Raw genomic sequence first — 23,374 nt, 5'->3', positions numbered from 1 at the left:
CTGAAGGGCAGCTTTTACAGTTAGTGTGTCATTTCTTTTATAATGCAGTAGTTTTATTCTGTAAGAATCTCGTGTTCTGGAAAAATTATACAGTAATAATCATTGCTTTTAATGGGATCAGAAGGATTTGAAGATATCATCATGAATGACATTTTTAGGTAATCAAATTCTTACATTTCTGTTGACAAGTGAATATTTTATACCCTTGCTACTTATGGCTATTTCATTATATGAAGTACTCTAAAGTTGCAAAAACACAAGATGATATGAGGTATATGTTAACGTGAAACCTGAAGTTGGGAAGCATTACGATAATTGTGCCATAAACAATACCCTGCCCAGAACCTTTTCTTCCTACACCAAATCTACTTACCTCAATTTGTGACCTGCTATAGGCAGAATAGAGTTGTGTGTGGAAGGTGTATTCCCTAGTGCTTCCATCTTGCTGAAACTAAATTGTGCAATGAAAACATTTATTATAGCAGAACTGACTTTGGTGAGATTTTTTTTCTGCATATAGCACATATTTATTGCTTCTGGTTGTCTCTTACTTTGTTCTTTTTGGTTGCAGCCTTATTAACTGAAGTATAATCAACTCCTGGCTTCTAAAACTGTGAAGTGGCATTTTAAAAGCCGTTTCTTGAACTTGCTAGTTTTGAAGGTACCACAATTGCTATGTCAATTTCATAGGGTACCTTTCTTTCTGCTGAACCTCTTGTTTCCTTGCCGCAGCCTATTTGTAAATACTGAAGATGAATATGTTCCAGATGCAGAGAGTGTCCGTCTGCAGAAGGAGCAACATAATCAGCCTCAGACCTGCACTTTATCGCAATGTTTCCAACTTTACACCAAAGAGGAGCAGGTAAGTGTTGTGGAAACCGTTCTTATATCAAATCTATACTAGAGAATTGGGAGAAAGTTAAAATGTTCAGTCAACTGGCTGGAGCTCCATCTGTAAATTTACAGGGATTTTGCAAGTACACTCAACCTTGAAATTGAACTCAATAATAATAATAATAATAATAATAACGATAGTATTTGTTGAGCTCTTACCAAACATTATTTCATATCTTGTACAATCTTGTATCTTATAGTATCTTGTATAACAGTAGTAATAATAATGATGATGGTATCTGTTAAGCACTTACTATGTGCCAAGCACTGTTATAAGCACTAGCGTAGACACAAGGTAATCAGGTTGTCCCACATGGGGCTCACAGTCTTAATCCCTGTTTTACAGATGAGGGAACTGAGGCACAGAGAAGTTAAGTGACTTGCCCACGGTCACACAGCGGACAAGTGGCACAGCCGGGGTTAGAACTCACGTCCTCTGACTCCCAAGCCCATGCTCTTGCCTCTAGACCATACTGCTTCTCTGCCCCAGCGCTTAGTATAGTGCACGGCGCATAGGAAGTGCTTAACAAATACCTTTAAAAAAAACAAAAGCACTACTAAACACTGGGGTAGTTACAAGGTGATCAGTAGGACTCAGTCCCTGTCCACATGGGACTCACTGCCGTAAGTAGTTGGGATAACAACTGTTGAATCCCTGTTTTACAGATGTGGAAACTAAGGCCCACAGAATTCAAGTGATTTGCCCAGGGTCACACAGGAGGCAAGTGGCAGACCTGGGATTAGAACCCAGATCCCCTGACTTTGAGGCCTATACTCTTTCCACTAGGCCAAGCGTTAAATGACTTGGATTTAGATGTAGGGTGAGCGCTGTTTTCTGTTAGTTGTAGAATCATATTTTCATTCTTGTAATGTGCCTAATACTTACAGTGAATAAAAGGGACAAATTACCTGCTGATTCCTTTATCTCAAGGCGTGCCACCTGTCGTCATTCCTCACTTTTGTCACCTTATGTAGAACGGGTGGTCTGTGCTTGTCTGGTTGGGTCTTAATTTTCCTTTGTCCTCACAGTCATGTTTTGCACCTCTTATTCTCCCCCCTCCTCCCCCCCGTGTCTCTGCATTGTCATATCTTGCAACTCCCATTTTACTCCAACCCCTAATCTCCACCCTCCTGTTGTTTATCTTCATTTTAAATATTTTGATTTGGCTAGTATGTATGCACACCTGAGTATGAGCTCATTAAAGGTCAATCAATGATATTTAATAATAATAATAATAATAATGTTGGTATTTGTTAAGCACTTACTATGTGCCAAGCACTGTTCTAAGCACTGGGGGGGGGGGGAATACAACGTAATCAAGATTATCCCATGTGGGGCACACAGTCTTAATCCCCATTTTACAGATGAGGGAACTGAGGCCCAGGGAAGTGAAATGACTTGCCCAAGGTCACACAGCTGACAAGTGGCAGAGCTGGGATTAGAACCCACAACCTCTGACTCCCAAGCCCAGGTTCTTTCTACTGAGCCACGTGAACGGTTAATGTGGTAGAGCACTGTACTGTGTGTTTGATTCCTAAATGATTGTGAAGGGCACAATTCTAATAGGGCATTTCCTGGCACAAAAAACAAGTATGAACTGAGAGGTAATAAGATTTTTCTCTGTGGAGAGAAATTAGAAAAATCAGGTTAGGGCTGTAGGTCTCTACTTTCTGAAAACAGTTCTTTTTCAGATTTCAAAGTATTTAATTAGTATAATATTTGGCAGTATAAAGAATGGGTGGGGGGATTGGAGCATAAATATTTAGTGGTCTCTGCAAGAAACTCGTGCTCCATTTTGAGGGTGTAGTTCCCAACAGAAACCTTAAGGTTTCTGTAGAGGTTAAAATTTTATTTAGGCTGGGAAGCAGAGAGGAAAGGTTCTTTTTTCCTGCAATAGCTAAGAAATGTGAAACTATCTCACAATATTTTATCAAAATTCAACTCTTTGCTTTGAAAATTAAGGCTTTAAATAAGACTGGAAGGGGAAGATTAGGAGGAAGAGAGGGGCAAAGTCCCAGTGCTTAGAAGAGGTTCAGGGGCCCAGAGAGAGGTGTTGTCCTACCCCCCTCCACTCCCCACTCCCCTCAGCGTTGGCTCCAAATCTGTTGCAGCAGATTTGATTATCAGGGCCATTCTGAGTTCTGGGTAAGAAATAGACAAGCTGTTCTGTTCAAAATTGCCTAAAAATCACGTGGTGTGGCTAACCAAAGTTGTTCTTAGCTTGCTCCAGATGATGCCTGGCGTTGTCCCCATTGTAAGAAGCTTCAGCAGGGGAGCATAACTTTGAGTCTGTGGACTTTGCCTGATGTCCTTATCGTACATTTAAAGAGATTTCGACAGGTAAGAACGGCCCCCGGGTATATAAAATCCTCTAGGGTCCAAAAGCTTTCAGCATTCCACAGGTTACCTTTTAATGCAGTAGAATAGTTCCTCCTTGTGGTTTGGTGTTCATAAAAGATGCATATTATATTCCAGGTATGCTTATTAGTTGGTTTATGTTTAGAGGAATGATTCTTAGAGCAAAATCCGAATATCCCAGTTATCTTCACAAATTACTTCTTGCATAGCAACTTGTAAGGCTTATTTGAGTATGATTGAGTAGCATTTCTATTTTAGTGGCTCTGACAAATAGTTACCCAGAATATGGCAATATGGAGAATGTTGTCTCCAGCCAGCAACAAAATTTGGGCATTGCTCCTTACCTTTCTAACACACCTCCCCTTCCTCCCCGCAAAAAATCTTTCTGGGGTGTGGCTGTAGATTTCTACTGGTAATAATTAAGCACATGCTAAGTGCTGGGATAGATACAGATCAGACTCATTCCAAACCGTATCCACCTCCTTGCAGACCTTTCTGCTTCCAGTTTCTCTCCTCGCCGGTGCAATCTTCACTCTCCTACCTGGATCATTTTCCTAAAATAGCATGCTGTAAACATCTCCCCACTCCTCAAAAATGTCCAGTGATTAATCCTCCATCTCTGCATACTCTGCTCTGAATACAGGGTTTAATACTCTATGAATGCTTAACAAATGTCCTAAATACTTTATGGGTTTGGGGGTGGATGAGGAGGCAGAAGAGAATTAGTAAGGCTGTCAGAGTGGTAGTAATGTGTGCTTGCCAACTTGTTGCCCATGTCCTCCCTCTGGCCTGTAACTCCCTTTCACATTCATATATGGGAGACCACGTCACCGTCAAGACCTCCAGGAGGCCTTCCCCAGCTAAGTCCTCATTTCCCTTGCTCCCTGTCCCTTCTGCATCACCTATGCACTTGAGCCCCTTTAAACCCTTGATAGTCATCCTACCCTAAGCCCCAAAGGACTTATATACATATCCATAATTTATTTTAAAGTCTGGTCTTCCCCTCTAGACTGTCAGTTCCTCATAGGCAGGGAATATGTCACCTAAGCATTTGGGAAAGTACAATACAACCAAATTGGCAGAGTGATCCACACACCGTAAATGCTCCATAAATACCTTTGATCGAATGATTCTTCCTACCCACTTGGACTGTACCCCTGGGGTTGACATTTCATAGATTGCTGACACATTAATGGGGCATAGTTTTTTTGAAATTATGGAATTGGCTTCCTGGAAATTGACTGAAATAATGGATCGTGGTTAGCTGTGGATTTCTCTCATTCAAGGCTGCCAACAGAGCACTTGTTTTGTTTCTTAAAATTATTGCATTTCTGAAAAGATGTGATAGACACAATTCACCTGTAATGCAAGGGCTATAGTCTTGCAAAACCTTTTGTTAAGGAAAACTCACATTGTACTACCAACCATATGCAACTTGTTTGCTCAGGAGCAGTTGCTATGATGATGCAGCAAGCTGAGGCTCCATAAACTGACATTCCGTAGTTCCTAGTCATGTTTTAGCCAAAGGGTATAGTGAAAGCATGCATTGTGGCAGAACTGAGTGCCTGTTAGCCAGAGGATAAGTATTGGAAGATTGTAGTTGCAATTCTCTGTTTGTATTCATGTGAAGTACGGACACTGAAGATACTAGTCATATTAAAATGTAGTATCCATGCAAGTTGGTTGTGTTTCATTTTTTAATCATATTTATTCCTTGGTAATGTTTCATCTATATATGTATGATTTCTTTCCGATCAATTCATGAGTTTTTCTTGAGTAACTGTCAAGCCAATAACTTTTCAGGTCGACTCTGAGTCTGATTATTTCTGTTGATCTCTGAGATTTGATCCTGAATGTGTGGGCACCTCTAGGAGGCCTTCTCTGATAATTTTCTAATCACCGCCCCTCCTATCTTCAGCTCCCATTTCAGCCCTTTTGCACCACCTGAGTATGAATAAGCACCTAGTACAGTGCTGTCTATACAGTAGGTGCACAATAAATGGTCTTGATTGATCGATTGTTCAGGAATCCTTAAAGCCTAGTGGCTTTAAGACCACAATAATTTATGTACCCTCTGTACTGTCTTGAAACAGGAAGGGGACAGGCGCGTGAAGCTTCAGAACATGGTGAAATTCCCTCTGACTGGCTTGGACATGACACCTCATGTGGTAAAACGAAGCCAGAGTAGCTGGAGTCTACCATCTCATTGGTCCCCATGGAGGCGTCCTTATGGGCTTGGGAGAGACCCTGAAGACTACATATATGATCTGTATGCTGTATGTAATCATCAGGGGACCATGCAAGGGGGACATTATACAGGTAACTTGTCACCATTTTCCAAAGCTTTGAGACTTTTCTAGTTAACCCTTAGTTATTTTGTTCTAATCCTGCCCTTACCACTTACCTGCTGTGTGACCCCAATCAGGTTAGTTCACTTCTGTGCTCAGTACCTCAGTTTCCTCACCTGTACAATGGGGATTAAATACCTCTGCTTCCTCCTGATTCGACTGTGAGCCCCGTGGGACAGGGATTGTGTCCAACCTGATTCTCATGTTTCTATCCCAGATCTTGAGTTTAGTCCGTGGCACACAGTAAGTGCTTAACAAATTCCACAGTTACCATTATTATTAATGGTTTTCAGGTGACAAAATAATTTTTCTCTTTTTTTAATGGCCTTTGGTGTCCAAAAGTCAAATACAATAGGCACCTTTCAAATGTCAAACAAATTGAAAACCATCACCTTTCCTCATGTCAACTGCCAATTAACTACCAGGTTACTACTAGCTATGACTGCTATCAATGTTGATAAGGCAGAGAAAAACTCCTCTACCTGTCCTAAAATTATCCTTTGCCCCCCAAACTTTACATACTGGGGTGAGCTCTGCCAGCTCCAGTATGTGTGCATTTAAACTTTAAATAATCTCAGCTGCATTCAAAGGTTGGCTTTTTTTTTTTTTTTAATCTTCACAGTGGAGAGAATCTAGGCGAATTCAGGGTATTTAGTATTTTGTTTAAGTGCTTACTATGCATCAAACACTGTTCTAAGCCCTGGGGTAGGCAACAACTTAATCAGGTCAAACACACTGCCAGTCCCATGTGGGGCCCTCAGTCTAAGTGGGAAGGAGAACAGATGAGGAAATTGAGGCACAGAGAGGTTGTAACTTGCCCAAGTCACACAGCAGGCAACTAGCAGAGCAGGGATGAAAACCTAGGTCCTCTGATTCCCAGGCCTATGTCCTTTGTACTCGACCATGCTGCTCCTTACCATAGTTTCCTAAGATACATTTTTCATTTGAAATACTGACTTGGGAGTGTTTCACCCTCTCTGCCATTCCAAATTGGAAACCAAAATTTGTGATTTTTTGGTTTGTCACCTTTGAACAATTTACTTTAGCAGTACACACAATATTAATAATTTGTCCTCTTCCTTTTTCAGAAAATAATTTCATATTTTCAAAATTGGATATATAAGCAGCATGGCTCAGTGGAAAGAGCATGGGCTTTGGAGTCAGAGGTCATGGGTTCAAATTCCGACTCCTCCAATTGTAAGCCATGTGACTTTGGGCAAGTCACTTAACTTCTCTGTGCCTCAGTTACCTCATCTGTAAAATGGGGATTAAGAGTGTGAGCCCCACATGGGACAACCTGATCACCTTGTAACCTCCCCAGCACTTAGAACAGTGCTTTGCACATAGAAAGCACTTAATAAATGCAATCATTATTATTATTATTGGTATGTATCTCACAGAATTTGGTCCAAAAAGCATTTTTAAAGGAGAGATGATTGTTCTCTCTGGTAAACACTGAGTTTCTGTTTGTTGGTCCTGCTGCAATTTGCATGTTCTTTATTTCTATCCAGGCTATTTTTTAGGACCAGAAAGGCAAAGACAGTAGTATTCAGTGTTTTGTGTTTTCATTGTCTCTCAGCCTGGTGAGCAAACACCAAACAGTTTTTGAGGCTTTCATTGCCAGTATGTTCTAGAGAATTGTATTGTGTTTTCACTGGCATGTTGTGTTCTAACACTGAGGAAGAAACGCTTGAAAGATGGAAAAATGCACATTTATGAGTTAGGATTAATTTAACTACATTTTTTGTGAAGTTGCCGTAAGTTTTTCCTGTAAAGCAGTAGAAGCCTATTGCCTGAGTGCGATGAATAAAAAAATCGTGTTTTTCTTGCCTGTCTTCGAAATTATTAAATAAAAAAGACTAATTGCCTCTTCTCATGAAAAATCCTTGAATTGTCCCCGTAGCTTGAAGATGAGTGCCTTTATGTTATCATTGAATTAAATTGAATGCTTCATATTGGGAATGAACTGACTGGTGAGACTGAACTCCATAATGACAGCAAATTCTTGTTGGCAGCCTACTGTAAGAACTCAGTGGATGGGCTGTGGTACTGCTTTGATGACAGCAATGTGCAGCAGTTGTCTGAAGATGAAGTCTGCAAACAGACGGCTTATATCCTCTTCTACCAGCGGCGGACTGCCATCCCGTCATGGTCAGCCAACAGCTCAGTTGCAGGTAAAGTCTTGCAACTCCAGGCTGCTCTGTTTTAGTAGTCTGTATCGACTGTATTTGTTGGGCACCTACGGTTTGCTGGGATCTTGGGGGAAACATCCAAAAAAAGGGAGATGTGAGCCCTGTTCTCAGGGAGTTTGCCCTCTAATAGAAGAGGCAGTATACATAAGTCAGCGTGGAGTTTCATTATTTTTTAAAACTTAAGGAATGAGCTTTGGTATAGTGGCTCACTCCTCAGAGGGTCTTGGAAAAAATTTTGATTCTTTCAGCCTGATGAAAAATCCAAATCCAAATCTCCTTTAGTTAAGGGATCTTGGAACTAGAACATAGTTACTTTGCTAAGGAATCGGTGTGTTTTTTTTTTTTTTTTTATAAAGACATTTAAGGGCTTATTGTGTGCTGGGCACTGTAGTAATCGCTGGGCTAGATTTACGAAAATTAGGTTGGACACAGTGTGTCCCAGATAGGGCTCACAATCATAATCCTTATTTTATAGATGCGGTAACTGAGGCCCAGAGAATTTAAGTGACTTGCCTGAGGTCACACAGCAGACAAGTGGTGGAGGCGGGGTTAGAATCCAGGTCTTCTGACTTCCAAGCCTGTGCTTTATCCATTAGTCCATAATGCTTCTCAAAGTACTCGGTTGAAGTACTAATGTCAGTAACAGTACCTTCAAGCTAGGCTTAGGCAGTTGTTACAGAATGGCTACTAGTGAGCAGTCATTCAGGTGGACAGTAGAGTTTGATTTGTTGGTGAATGCAGGGAGACCCATGCTCCTATGATGCATTCATTCTGAGAGCAAAAAGCCCCCCCAAGCGCCTTCCCTTTTCCTTTTCTCCTTCCTTCCCCGACTTCTGTCCATCAGCCTCCCTTTCTGTCTAGGAATGGAAACCCTAGTATGATTGTACATATCAATAGTACTCAAATTCTTACTCTGCGTAGAGCATTCATTGTATTATGCACTTGAGAGTACAAGAGAGCTAGGAAATCAATTAATTATATTTATTGAGCTGTTACTGTGTGCAGAGAACTGTACTATAAGTGCTTGGGTGAGAACAATCTAACAAAGGTGGTAGACACATTCCTTGCTCACAGTGAGCTTACAGTTTAGAGGGGGAGGCAGACAATATAAATAAATTACGGAGAGGTACGTAAGTGCTGTGGGGCTGAGGGAGGGGTGAATAAAAGGAGTAAATCCAGGTGGAGCAGAAGGGAGTGGGAGAAGAGGAGATGAGGGCTTAGTCAGGGAAGGCCTCTTGAAGGAAATGTGAGTTCAATAAGGCTTTGAAGTTGGGAAAGGTAATTGTCTTCGGGGTATGGCAGAGTCCGGATTTGGGTAAGAGGTCAGCAGCGAGGTAGATGAGATTGAGTTACAGTGAGTAGGTTGGCATTAGAGGAGCCAAGTGTGTGAACTGGGTTGTAGTAGGACAGTAGCAATGTAAGGTAGAAGGGGGCAATGTGGTTGAACGCTTTAGAGCCAATGGTGAGAAGTTTCTGTTTGCTGTGGAGATGAGTAGCTAACCTACTAGAGGTTCGTGAGGAGTAGAGAAACATGGACTGAACATTTTTGTGGAAAAATGATCCGGGCAGCAGAGCAAAGTACGGTGTGGAGTGGGGAGAGACAGGAGGCAGGGAGGTCGATAGGGAGGCTGATACAGGAATCAAGGCGGGATAAGATAAATAGATTTGATTCCTGCCCGCAGCAAGCTTGCAATCTAGTGAGAGACACACTAAAATAAATTACAAGAAGAAGGAAGCAATATAGTGTGTGTGTGCGTGTGTGCGCACGAATATATATGGGACACATATATAAGTGCAGCAGTTGGGTGTGGTACCTATGTGCCTACAGAAGCTCAGAAGTATTCTTTTGTAAACTCTGACCAGGGTGATTGTGCTACTTCATTCAGGCATGTTCACAGATGGAATATAAAGTTGTCACCAGTGCTAGTAGGGTTCAGATAGTTACGTTATGATATTAGGGTTCAGCTAGTTATGAATAGGAATACTAACTTCAATCAAGAAACCTCTTGGTAATAGGAGAGCAGAGATAGTTCCCATATTGGATTGTCTCCCAGTTTTCATTCTGTTGAAAGGAAGGGTCTCAGTTAATTTCATTTTTGTGGACATCATTAAATTTCAAGCCCTGAACCTAGTATTATAGCTTAAGTTTTGAATACACTGCTATGTGTTCAGGCATATCCAGAGAGGGTTATGATTATGTAAATTGTGGGTATATTTAATATACTTTTCCATTTACATATAGGATTTATAGGGGGTATGAGTGCTGACTTGTGGGTCTCTTGAGTTCTGAAGAGATGGTGAACATAAATGTTGGGCTCTGTGTTCCCAAATATTTATGGCACTCTTGACCTGTTGCCAAACTCATTATGTCCCTGCTGGTCAGAATGTTGGATAAGTTTTCAAAAATAAGCCATCTCAGTTAGAAACAACTTCTCCATCAAAACCCATTAGTCAAAGGAAGGGATAAAACAGCTTGTATTAAGGAGAATGATTGAATAGATCTCTCTGATCAACTCAGCAGAAGAGAGACACGTGAGTCCAGGTACATGGGGCAGATTTTATTAAAATGAACTCATGTCTGATTGGAGGTTCGTTTAAATCACTGTAAACCTAAGCCGCCAAAAATTAGCAAGTAGTCTTCACTTTAGAAAAGAAAAGCTCTTATTCTGTAGCAGCCAGGAACATGGCCCTAGGGCAATGATCTAGTCCACTGCTCTCAGCTATTAAATTTAAATTTGCTTTGTGAAATGCTTCGCTCTGCCCTTGCATTATTTATGGCTACAGCCCTATAATAATGAATTGCAATTAACTCTCTCTTGAGTTCGTCATAACCTCAGCCAACGTGACCAGTTCATGTTTCTCACGGTTAAAGTTGAGCCCTAATAGTGAGAGCATCAAAAATTGACTTTTGATCATTCGGCAGAACTTGTAAGAGAGGATGAAAACCATAATTGGTCTTGTGATCTTGGTTTGATTTATATCCCCGTTCCCCCTTTTAGGCTCCACAAGTTCTTCACTGTGTGAACACTGGGTGAGCCGGCTCCCTGGAAGCAAACAGGCTAGCGTCACTTCTGCAGCTTCTTCCCGACGCACATCTCTGGCTTCACTCTCGGAATCAGTGGAGTTGACTGGTGAACGAAGCGAAGATGATGGTGTGTATGAATGTTTAAAGGAGAAGAAAGTGAAAGAGCAACAATCGATTTCCTCTTCTTCCTTTTCCACCGAGCTACTTTCAGATCCCCTTTTTTCATTTGTGGGTAAAGCTCTGGGCAGACCCATAAGATGCTTATATATCTATGGGGTTAATGGGATTACCAGGGCAATGAGAACTAGGAAGTTTTGGAGGTGGTAAACACAAGCTCTGAAACAAGGCTGGCATATAAAGCCTTCTTTCTGGCACCTTTCTAGCTAAAGGCAATGCATAAAGCAACAGCGGGCTTCCTAAAATACCAAGGAGTCAGGAGTGAATGTGTTTAAAAGAGGGCTTATAGTCCAAAGAATGAAATTTAAATATGAAGGATTGTGGAATTTGTAGCCATGCATATTGTGTACTTCAGCTGCATGAGAGAGGGATTACTGTGTGGAGTTTCAGCTACTGCCTTTCTTGTCAAGAAAGACAATGTGATGTGGAGGGAACTGGGAACTGAGCAGTAAATGTGGAGTCTGAATTATGTGTTTTGCTGGACGTGAGTTTTGCTGTATTATACATACAGCAGTGATTTTAGGAAAAATGCTTCCATTAAAAGCTGCACCATGACGTCAAGTGGGCCTTAATACAGTTAATGTATGTATGGAGGCATTAGGGCACTTAATAATAATAATGATGATGTTTATTAAGCACTTACTATGTGCAAAGCACTGTTCTAAACGCTGGGGGGATACAAGGTGATCAGGTTGTCCCACGTGGGGCTCACAGTCTTAATCCCCATTTTACAGATGAGGTAATTGAGGCCCAGAGAAGTTAAAGTCACACAGCTAAGTGGCGGAGCCGGGATTTGAACCCATGACCTCTGACTCCAAAGCCCGTGCCCTTTCCAGTGAGCCACGCTGCTACACTTGTGGGGAGGGGGTTCCTATTTCCCTTTGAAACTACTTCTGACATGCTGATTTCACTAACACAGTACAGAATTCAGTCAATCAGTGGTATTTAATGTGCGCTTCCTGTATGCAGAGCACTGTACTAAGCTAAACACTTGGGAGAGTACACTACAATAGAGCAGGTAAACACGTTCCCTGAGGGCAGCTCACAGCCTGGAGGTGCCCCTGTAGGCAATAGACGGACTCCTGCAATAGAGTTTGTAGTTAATTGGCTACTATATGAATATCTGGGAGCAAACGACTTTCAGCCTTTCCTGTGAGACTTCACGTGTTCACTAGCAACCAGTTATGTGTTAAAAATTCTTCATCCCTCTGCCACTAGAACGGAAGCCTCAGTCCTTACCGGATATAATCTGCTCCACTTTTTTATCTTTTTCCACAGGTGGATTCTCTACTAGACCCTTTGTAAGAGGCGTCCAGCGCCAAAGCTTATCCTCCAGATCCTCTGTCACCAGCCCTCTGGCAGTCAACGAAAACTGTATGAGACCATCTTGGTCACTGTCTGCTAAGCTGCAACTGCGTTCTAACTCTCCATCCCGTTTCTCAGGGGAGTCTCCAGTTCACACTTCCTCCTCTACCTTGGAGAAGATCGGTGAGGCTGCAGACGACAAGGTTTCCATATCCTGCTTTGGTAGCTTGAGAAATCTTTCCAGTAGTTACATGGATCCAAGTGGCAGCCACAGCCGGCGTGAACAAAAGGGGAGAGCTCCTCTTGCTGTTATGGAAGGAGTATTTCGAGACGAATTGGCCGTCAGGAAATCTGGCTCAAGCCTTGCAGACGTGCAGAGGATAAGTTCAGGACAAGGGGACAGGGTGCATCCTATTTTAGATCCCTTTGATAACAATAATCAAATCGCCTTTGTGGATCAGAGCGACTCACTTGAGAGCTCTCCCGTTAAAGAGAGCAAACCGCCCAGCGGCCCTGGCTTACCCCTGGAGAAATCAGACAGCACAACCAAAAAGTCTCTGGACTCCAAAGGAATTCCTGAACCAGATAAAAGCTTGAGGAAAGGGAGGATGGTCTTGGCAAATCAGGAGTCTTCTCATTCAAACACCCCCTCTGTAATGACTACTGCTTCTCCTCCTCCTCCTCTCCCCTTAAAAAGCTCTCTGAAGACATCCAGGAGCAAGGCTGATTCCGTCAAGGCCGCTGGGCGACACGCATCCCCTGCCCCTCCACTACCCAAGAAGGAACTGACAGTCAAACACCAAGACTCTGCATCGTCAGCCGCTCATCAGAAGCCAAAGTCGGCTTCTGTCCCGGCCTCCACGGCTCCCTCCATCCCTGCCAAAAAATCCGCCCTGAGCTCTGTCTCAAGGGGTCACTCCTCGAGCAGCAAGAGCAGGACTTCAGACCGAAGCCTCAGTAGGGAGGGCTCCAAATCGAGCCTTGGATCGGACAAAGGCAGCTCCCTCTCTGCCTCCAAACCCAACTCCCCTGGAGTCAGTCAGTCTAGAGGAGGCGAGAACAGGGGGGACAACAAGCAAGTGAGGAGTTCTTCGATGGCCAGCCTGCGCTCCCCCAACCCAGGCACCAAGTCAGGCCTGAAGAGAGACAGTAAGTCAGAAGACAAGGGGCTTTCCTTTTTCAAATCTGCCCTGAGGCAGAAGGAGACCCGGCGGTCCGCGGATCTCGGCAAAACCACTCTGCTTTCGAAAAAGGCGAGCGGCGGCTCTGTCAGGTCTGTCTCTAGGAACGCAGGGGAGGACAGGCCTGAGAAGAGCACCCAGCTGCCATCTTCCCAGCCTCCCAGTGTCAACGCTGTTGCTAAAGAGCAGGTTGTCTCTAAGGATCCTGCCTCGGTCAAACATTCGCTGCTGTCCCGAGGGGCCAAGTCTTCCCAGTTAAAACCAGGGGCCCCTCTGTCCCCAGGGGGTAAACAAGCTGCCGAAAAACCTTTGAAGACACTACCTTCCAGCATGCACACATCTGCATGGCCTTCTCAAAAACCTCAGTGAGGCGTCTGCCATCCAGGTGTTTTACCTGTGTAAAGAAAGACTCTATTTATTCCCAGTCCTCCTCTTGTGTTTTGGTTTATTTTTTCTTGTGCTTTTGTTTTGTAAATTTGGTTCATGTGCCTAAAAGTGTGTGTGTGTGTGTGTGTGTGTGTGTGTGTGTGGTATGTGTGGGCGCACGCATGTGCGTGTGTGGAAAACTTAACTGCAAATTGTTAAAGCATCGCCTTACCTTTTTCTGCCATCAAACCAAATAGTAGCCATAGGCAAAGCATTGATACCAAGCTAACTGGAGTAACTGTAGAATTTAACCTGGATTATCCCATAGCACTTGTATGTATTTTTCTCTAGTGACATGCAACAACTTTTTGTCATCCGCTAGGGTTTTGAAACCTGTGAATGTTAGGCTGTAATCTGTACATTGTGTAGAGCTGTGAAATTCTTCCTTGGTTTTAATCTGAGTCCATCCTCATTGCCCTGTGGATTGCTTTCTGGTGTTGTGAATTATAGAAAATGCTACAGTATCAGCGGAGTTAGCGGGACTGTGGCTTCTTAGGCTCTTGCCCCATTCTTCAAGCTTTTTCTAGGGCAATATTTAAACACTAATGTTGTTTCTCAGGTGTAGACTCAGCTAGTATAGGAGGGGTGAGCATTTGTGAATGAATTAAACTGAAAAATACATTTCTCACGAGAGAATATTTGCAGTTTTCCATAATGCAACCAGGTTTAAGGTTTTTTGAAAAAATCTGATGAGAAGTCTTTCATTGCTGTCACCTCCATGGAGATGTGTGCATAGTTTAAGCTATCCCTTGGCTCTGAAGTTTGGATAAGGCAAATCAAATTGGGTTGCCAGTTGCTAGCCTGTATCTTTTTTTATCTTTTTAAAAATATCATCTGCCAAGAAATTGTGATTCTGTAATATAGCATTGCTCTTAGAGTTATACCTCTGGAAAAATTGATTTAGAACTGGAAACATATAATTGGTAAGGTATATAAGGTACCTTATAAAAGTATACATAGGATATAGCAGTGCCATCCTCTGTTTCTGTTATTCCCTTCTTATGTAGTGAAAGGAGTCTGCTGTATCCTGCCTTTTTCAGACATGTTTATGTTTAAAAGACTTTTAACCTGGGATAAAAACAGCAGCTTACTGCCAAGAATCAGTAATATAAGGTTGAGGTGAATATAATGAAATATTAAATATTTCTATTATGAATATGCCCAGACTCTTTAACATACAGTTTCTTTTACTTTGTGCTGCGGGTTTCATCTCCTGGAGGTGAAAGTTGGGATCAAAGTTTATTCCGTCTTGGGGCAATTTTCCATTTTTTTCCCCTCTCTAAAGAACAACTAAAAATGGAATCCATTTCCTTGAGCTTTTGGATCCATCTCTTGCGTTGTCATTGTTTTCATTTTTTTTTTTTTTTGGTAATGGAATTGTGTTCATGTTCTTTTTTGTTCTTTCTAAGAAAGGCTGTCAGGATGCTTTGGCAAGCATTTTGTTACTTCACCTTGAATAGAGGTGTTATGTGCTATGCTACATATTTATATCGAATCTCCAGTTCTCATGGCTTCAGATTGGCACATAGTAAGTGCTTAACAAATGCCATCATTATTATTAATTCTTGTCAGTTTTGTGATGTTCTGTAGTTTAGTTTGGTTTACAGACCCATTCTAACCTTTCCTGCTCAGTATTTGAGTAACAACTGACTGGAACAAGTAGCTCCATATGTATTTAAGCATCCTGCAATGTCTGTTGCTGGAAACTTTTTTCTGATGTGCCTGCTGGGAAACGTTCCTTGCAGGTCAGTGTGTTTGTGGTACAACTGCTACTAGTTTGAACATTTAGAGATAATTAACCAGACTGGAAATCATTCATTTTCAGGACTGCTGAAACTTTAGACCATTGTAACATCTAAGGCACCAACATATTCAGCCTTGTGAATAAATCTAGCATAGTGCTCAGTGTATTCCATTAACATAAGACAAAAGAGCACTACACCCTGTAACCGGGATTCAGCTTCATTTCTTCTCTTTATAAGTATAGGAACTTAAAAGACCAAGAAGCAGTATTTCTCTCTATGCTGTAATTTGGCTAAAGTCAACTCCCTTTGATGTTATCTTGACTCCTAATGGTGTATAGAGTTCTTCATAACGCTATCTTTGTCCAAACATTGTTTTAAAACATATTATGACTGTACTTTTATATACCTCTTAATTCTTACTGGCTTTTCATTGTAGTGAAAAGTGGCATGAAAATGTTTTCGGATTTGAACTTCCCATTTGTATTTGAACAGTCGAGTCTAACTCAGACAGATCACCTAACTGAGGAACTCTGAAAACAACTTCTGGGTGATTTGAGTACTTGGGTTTGTTTTGAGGCTTTTTTTGTGCCTTAGAGCAGTCAAGAAAAATAACTTTCTAAAATGTCTTATACCAACAAAAATTAGTTTAATTTTCAGAATATATAGTTTTGGCATATTTTTCAATTATTGTTTCCCTTTAATTTAGGAATTAATTTACTATTATCTGTTTCAGCTTTATTGGATTCTCATTCAGTCTAAATGCAAACATGCATGATTCTGTCAGAGCATGTTGAACTTGTTGAAAGGTTTGGTTTGATTCTGAAGTGGCCATTGCTCTGTATTCAGTTTTATGGATTTTCAGTCATTTTAAACTCTGAGCATCATTGAAGATATCCCAAAGTAATTAAAAAAATTATATTTCTTTGATCTCAACACTATATTTTGCCCCCATATGGTTAATGAGAACAAATCTTTGTCCAGATTTATGTCCAGGAACTAACTTAAGCATTTGGGGAGGATTATTAACTCCAAGACTACTGGGACCCTTTACTGTATCATTGCAGTTGGTGTGCTTTTTATGTTGCAGTGTCCTTGAAGTGTCCCGTAATGGCCTGAAAGAGTTAATGATTATCCCAAGTACCTAAACTACTATCCAAGAAAAAATTTGGGCTCAGGGAGAATTGTCCTCTGTGTTTTACTGGAGGGATTGGCCCTGGCCTCTGGTTAGCAAGTACCATTCTCATTTGGATTATTTAGAATCGCTTTTACATCCTTTTATTTTCCTTTTATCCACTCCAACTACTGGGGTCGTATTGTTTTGTCTGCTTGTGCAAAGGTACAGTGATGACCATGCTTCAATTCAAGAGCATTTTTCTAAAATGGCAGATGGGTATGTGAGTGGTGTCCAATGGGAAGATAAATTGGCCAGCAAAATTGCTGCAGTTCATTTAAAGGAATTAGATTTTCTTTTTCTGGTGGCAGTTGACAAAAATGTCCATTAGATATCATGATCCCATGACTCTAATTAGATACTTGAAATGTTCTGTTTCAATCAATCAATCAATCAATCGTATTTATTGAGCGCTTACTGTGTGCAGAGCACTGTACTAAGCGCTTGGGAAGTATAAGTTGGCAACATATAGAGACAGTCCCTACCCAACAGTGGGCTCACAGTCTAAAAGAAATACTCTGTTTGAAATACTAGTGTGTATCTAATTCTTGAGGAATTTTAAATGAGTAAACAAGGTCCGTGGGTGTTATGATAAATTCAAATTACTCTTATTTTGACTGTCTGCTTTACTGTAGACCCAAAGTTTTCACTTAGACATTGGCTGAGTTTTGAGTAATTGTCCAGTTGATTTCCTTCCATGTAAGCAGCCCAAATGGTGTTAATTTAAGCCAAAAAAAAAAAATTACTCGGTCTGAATGATCCCAGTTGAACTCTGTTCTCTTCCGTGTTTGAAAAACTGATAAGAACTCCCTGTAAAAAGAATTTAAAACCAGTGGAATGCGTCAGCTGTATTGTAATCTTGTAATATTAATGGTATTTGAATGCAGTGCATTCATTCTGTCAATCAGTTGTATTTAACGAGCACTTACTGTGTGTAGAGCATTGAACTAAGCACATGGGAAAGTGCAAAAGACAGGTTCTCTGTCCAGTAGGAACATACAGTTTCAGATTCAATAGGCAGCCATTCCATGTGGTGAGTAACAGTTTGACAAGTGGGTAGAAAGAATTCCGATTTCATTGCTTTATATGTGTAACTCCTATGAGAACATCAGTATGGTAAAGTGGGGGCTGGCCATTTTGAGGCTAGTGTTCAAAGCTTTCTTTAAAGCTTTCTGTGTTCCTTTCAGAAAGACATGGCAAAAGTGTGTGTGTGTGTGTGTGTGTGTGTGTGAGAGAGAGAGAGAGAGAGAGAAAACGTTGTTGTGGACTTTTTAATTTAGCTTACTGTCACTCAGGGTACCTACCATTCAACCTGGGGGTCATGTATGTCTCATATTCTTACGTCAGTCTTCCTCCTTAACCTCGAGCACATGTTGTCAAGACTAACACCGAAGAATTGTCCACACAGGGATCTGTAGTCATTGTGCTTGACTTCATTTTACAGAGAATGACTGCAGCCAATTCATAGTATAGAATCAATCAATCAATCAATCGTATTTATTGAGCGCTTACTATGTGCAGAGCACTGTACTAAGTGCTTGGGAAGTACAAATTGGCAACACATAGAGACAGTTCCTACCCAACAGTGGGCTCACAGTCTAAAAGGGGGAGACAGAGAACAGAACCAAACATACCAACAAAATAAAATAAATAGGATAGAAATGTACAAGTAAAATAAATAAATAAATAAATAAATAGAGTAATAAATATGTACAACCATATATACATATATAGAGGTGCTGTGGGGAAGGGAAGGAGGTAAGATGGGGGGATGGAGAGGGGGACGAAGGGGAGAGGAAGGAAGGCTTTAGGTAAGACCCTCTTCCAAGCACTTATTACAATGTTTGGTGCACAGGAAATGCTTAGTAAATTCCACTGATTGATTGCTTGATTTGAAAAGTGAATTTCCACAACATTTGGAGGAAAATTATCCTCACTGACTCTGTCTTCCCACATCTTTACCTCCTTGTCTGTTCAGGGATATAACCCCATTTACCCGTATTTATTTTCTAAAAAGAGTATGTCCTCAGAGTATGTTCTTGGTGAATGTTAGTGCGAAAAGGACAAGCGGCAGTATTTTAAGAGAATAAAATAACCTCCATCCAAAACAGCTACAGAAGTTCAAAGGAAAGGGGATGGTGGTGACTGTTTGCAAGACCTCAGTTTATTGGGAGCTCTTGAAAGACTTGCAGTTAGGTTATATGTATCAACATTTCCAGAATTTACATCTCATCCTTGCACTTCAGTCTTTAGATTGAATATCAACTGAAAATTTCATTGATCTCGTATATTGCCATTTTAGCTATTCGATGCAAAGATATTTAAGCATTTCTAGCATGGATTCTGGTGGGGGGCAGGGGTAAGATTTCAGTTGTATGCAAATCAGAAGCATATTTTAAAGTAGAGTTTTTAACATAGGATACCGTGGATTATTTGGATTTGAGAAGTTTGAACTGTATAGCTGTATTGGTGCCTGTTACCATGAGCGTGGACCACATTGTACACTTTTTTTGCCCTTTTTATACATATAATTTATTGTGCATTATAGGTACAGATGACCAAATGCTTTAGATAAAACCTAATATCCTAAGTTCAGGATGTCTAGCCCTTAGAACCCCCTTGCCTCTCCTTCCCTTCACCTATTTCCAAAATGCAGTGCTGTTGCCTTTTGAAAGCTGCAATTTAAGCACGACCAGCCATTTTTTTTTTTCAAAATAATGAGAACAAACATTGCATGGCCACTTTCTAGTGTGGTATCCCAAATGCATGCCCTTATTAACTATGCAAGCAGCTGTTACAAACCATGGACTGCACTAATTTTTACAAAGAAAGAAAGCTGTTAGATATATTATGGAGCTCTATTTTGGAAGCTCTAAATTGTGTTTTCCTGTGACCCAGGTGGCAATTCAGAGAGGCATGTATATGGTTTCTTGCTTTATTTGCACATCTTTGATTCTCTTCCTCATGGAACTTTCAGATTATTGGTAAGACTGGTGCAAGATGTATTTTGTATGAAAGGAATCAAAGTGCTCAGATGAGAATAAATTGGTGTATATATTGTATTTTTCTGACTAGTGGAACCTCTTAATCGGTCTTGTAAATTACCTGCCATTTTCTACAGGATTTAAATGAATGACTTAAATCTTCTACTGCATCATGGTATTGACAAGAAGATAGCTTCCAGCAGTGTTGGCAATTTAAGATGTGTTTGTACATTTTTTTTCTTAGTGTTGTTTTAAAGCTATGATTTCTGCCTTCTAGTCGTAACGGGGCTAGTTTTAGGAAGTCTTTGACTGTCCCATGCCTTGAGTGGGGTTTTGTTGAAGTCATCTGTTGTAAAATTTAGGGGGTGTCAGGTTTCTCTGTCATTAGTGTTAGGGGGCCCTCGTGAAAGCTGGGATTGTATTGTGGGGTAGACGAGCAGCATGAGAACCGAATGGGAGATGATGAGTTCGGAAGGCGTTTCAGTTTGATGTAACAGGTACAAATCCCCAAAAGGTTGGAAATCAATAATCAAAGGACACTCTGTCCATATTTCAAAGCTCTACGCCCCAACCGAAGACTCATATTGAGAAGACAGGAAAGCTTCACTGACTATGGAAACAACAGGAGAGCAAAACCGTAGGCCCCATTTTATAGTCATGGTGGAGATCTTGTCCCTGCTTCAGTTAGAGGATAGAGTACCTCACAATGTAAATGTTTCTTCTGTAGTCCACCAATAACCTCACCCATATCGGGTTATTGCTAATTGGCCATTTTTGCCGCCTCCTTTTCCATGCTCTTTATTTATCAGGTCAACAGTTCCAGGAACTTTAAAACAAATTTGGTAGATGAAAAGCAAATGTGAAAAATGTTGATTTTGAAGTGACCTATGACAACATGATCCTCTTTAATTCGGCTGCAACATTTGCCAACCAATCCCCAATAATTTTGCAGTGTGTATTGTATGAGAAGGCAACTGGAATTTAGTTTTAATCTGTGGTGAGCTGAAAGTACTACATGCTCTTCTTAATTCAATCCACTGAGGGAAGCATGGCTCTTCACCTTGTGGCGCATTGTTCTGCAGTCAAAAGAATAGCACTATTCTTTAGGTTCAACGCAAAGGAGGCATCCAAGTAACCAATAGCACCCAGTCTCTACCAGAAAATGTTTAGAATAGGCCACGATTGAAGTAAGTCGGGGTCCCTTTTAAGGCCACCCAGTGCTCGTATTGCTTGAGAGAGACAGTAGAGAATTCTCTAGCCGTCAAGAAAATGCAATATAAAATTATCCTAGGCGCTATTCTGCGTGCTCTGGTGTGGTCACACCAAAGGGAAAACAGCTACAGTTCTTTCTGAGCCCGATATCCTTCTTGTGACCTTGAAATTGTGCATTCTATAGATTTGTTTACCAACTGTGCCTCACCATTGGTTAAAATTGAATTGAAGTTCTGGTACCAACCTAGTTTCTCAACTGAACTCCAAACATCAGTTTTTACACTGGAATTTCTACAGTTCTGAAAGCTGCATGTCATATCACTGTACATTTCAATTCTCCGGTCTCGTTCACACCTTCGATAGTGACGTCTGTATAAATGTTTTTGAGCTCTACAGTAATATCATAAGCAAAATTTTCTTTTCCTGATGTTGAAGGAAAAACAGTAATTGTACCATAAATTATTATTTGGAGATCAGAGCATGACTGCCAATGCCCTTCTGTTATTTATTTGTATGTTTTATTATTCAAGTTGTATGCACTTTTAATATTCAGAATTTATATTTTTATGTTACAAAACTTTTCTTTCCGAAAGAACAGTTTGACTCTACAGTATGTAGTTGGAATTAAGAGAAAAGCAGAAAATGTAATAAAAAGTCAATAAATTTATTACGTGACATCCCATCTAAGCCATCTTCCTCTCGCCTCTGGCTGGCCAACCTGTAGATCTCTTTGTGTGGGAAATAAACAGGCTTTGGTTAAATTCTTTTTCCTTTGTTTCAGCCTCAGCATGTGGAGTAAGGGACTTGGACTTCAACAAGGGGAGAATGAATGTGTAGAACAACCCACTTGTCGATAGGTAGATTCTGAAGCATTAGTTTGCTTCTCAGTGCCTGTTTCCAGTTAAGGCGTCTGTTCCGTATATTGTGGAATGTGCCTCAGCCACAAGGTGGTGTTGAAGATCTATGCAAAACACCAAATTCCTCTATAACCAGAAATTCCAATGGGGGAATTTTAAAATTCGTACTTCCCCGAATTGAGGAAGTCAGTGCAGAACTTGAACTTTGAATACAGTCCAGTAAAGGATCTATTTGTTCCCACAGTTGGCTGGCTGGAAGAGAAAAAAGCTGCCATGACAATTAATACCGACATTTCTGAGCATTTCTAATTCATTCATTCATTCAGTCATATTTATTGAGCGCTTACTGTGTGCGGAGCACTTGGGAAGTACAAGTCGGCAACATATAGAGACGGTCCCTACCCAACAATGGGCTCACAGTCAAGAAGGAGGAGACAGACAACAAAACAAAACATGGAGACAGGTGTCAAAATCGTCAGAACAAATAGAATTATAGCTATGTGCACATCATTAACAAAATAGAATAGTAAATATGTACAATTGAAGTAAATAGAGTATATGTATATGTATATGTACAAATATATACAATGCTGTGGGGAGGGGAAGGAGGTTGGGTGTGAGGATGGGGAGGAGGAGAGGAAAAAGGGGGCTCAGTCTGGGAAGGCATCCTGGAGGAGGTGAGCTCTCAGTAGGGCTTTGAAGGGAGGAAGAGAGCTAGCTTGGCGGATGTGTGGAGGGAGGGCATTCCAGGCCGGGGGGAGGATGTGGGCCAGGGGTCGATGGCGGGACAGGCGAGAATGAGGCACAGTGATGAGGTTAGCAGCAGAGGAGCGGAGCATGCGGGCTGGACTGGGGAAGGAGAGAAGGGAGGTGAGGTAGGAGGGGGCAAGGTGATGGACAGCCTTGAAGCTGAGAGTGAAGAGCTTTTGCTTGATTTGTAGGTTGACAGACTGCCACTGGAGATTTTTGAGGAGGGGAGTGACATGCCCAGAACGTTTCTGCACAAAGATAATCCAGGCAGCAGAGTGAAGTATAGACTGAAGTGGGGAGAGACAGGAGGATGGGAGATCAGAGAGGAGGCTGGTGCAGTAATCCAGTTGGGATAGGATGAGAGATTTAACCATAAAGGTAGCAGTTTGGATGGAGAGGAAAAGGCGGACCTTGGCGATGTTGTGGAGGTGAGACCGGCAGGTTTTGGTGACGGATTGGATGTGTGGGGTGAACGAGAGAGCGGAGTCGAGGATGACACCAAGGTTGTGGGCTTGTGAGACGGGAAGGATGGTCGTGCCATCTACAGTGATGGGAAAGTCAGGGAGAGGGCAGGGTTTGGGAGGGAAGGTAAGGAGTTCAGTCTTGGGCATATTGAGTTTTAGATGGCAGTCTGATTGACTTTTAGATGTTAATTGTTTAACAGGAGCTGTGTTTAACGGTTATGAGTGCTTGGGAGAGTTTTAAACGTTTTGAAGAGTGTTGAACATGGCTCCTGTGAGTGAGAGGG

General features: G+C 41.4%; 1 protein-coding gene across 1 annotated transcript in view; it reads left to right on the top strand.

Annotated features, from left to right (window-relative positions):
• The window catches only part of USP31 (ubiquitin specific peptidase 31), a 75,433-nt gene extending 61,442 nt beyond the window's left edge, over positions 1–13,991 (top strand). Inside the window, exons 11-16 of the mRNA XM_038763534.1 lie at positions 733–862; positions 3,116–3,235; positions 5,347–5,572; positions 7,617–7,775; positions 10,793–10,945; positions 12,274–13,991. Coding sequence (XP_038619462.1) covers positions 733–862; positions 3,116–3,235; positions 5,347–5,572; positions 7,617–7,775; positions 10,793–10,945; positions 12,274–13,850 — 2,365 coding nt within the window. The 3' untranslated portion in view covers positions 13,851–13,991. The remainder of the gene's footprint in view (positions 1–732; positions 863–3,115; positions 3,236–5,346; positions 5,573–7,616; positions 7,776–10,792; positions 10,946–12,273) is intronic.
• Positions 13,992–23,374: the final 9,383 nt, after the last annotated feature.

The sequence above is a fragment of the Tachyglossus aculeatus genome, chromosome 21 (assembly GCF_015852505.1).
Source record: "Tachyglossus aculeatus isolate mTacAcu1 chromosome 21, mTacAcu1.pri, whole genome shotgun sequence".
NCBI lineage: Eukaryota > Metazoa > Chordata > Mammalia > Monotremata > Tachyglossidae > Tachyglossus > Tachyglossus aculeatus.
This window is presented reverse-complemented; position numbering and strand designations above follow the sequence as displayed.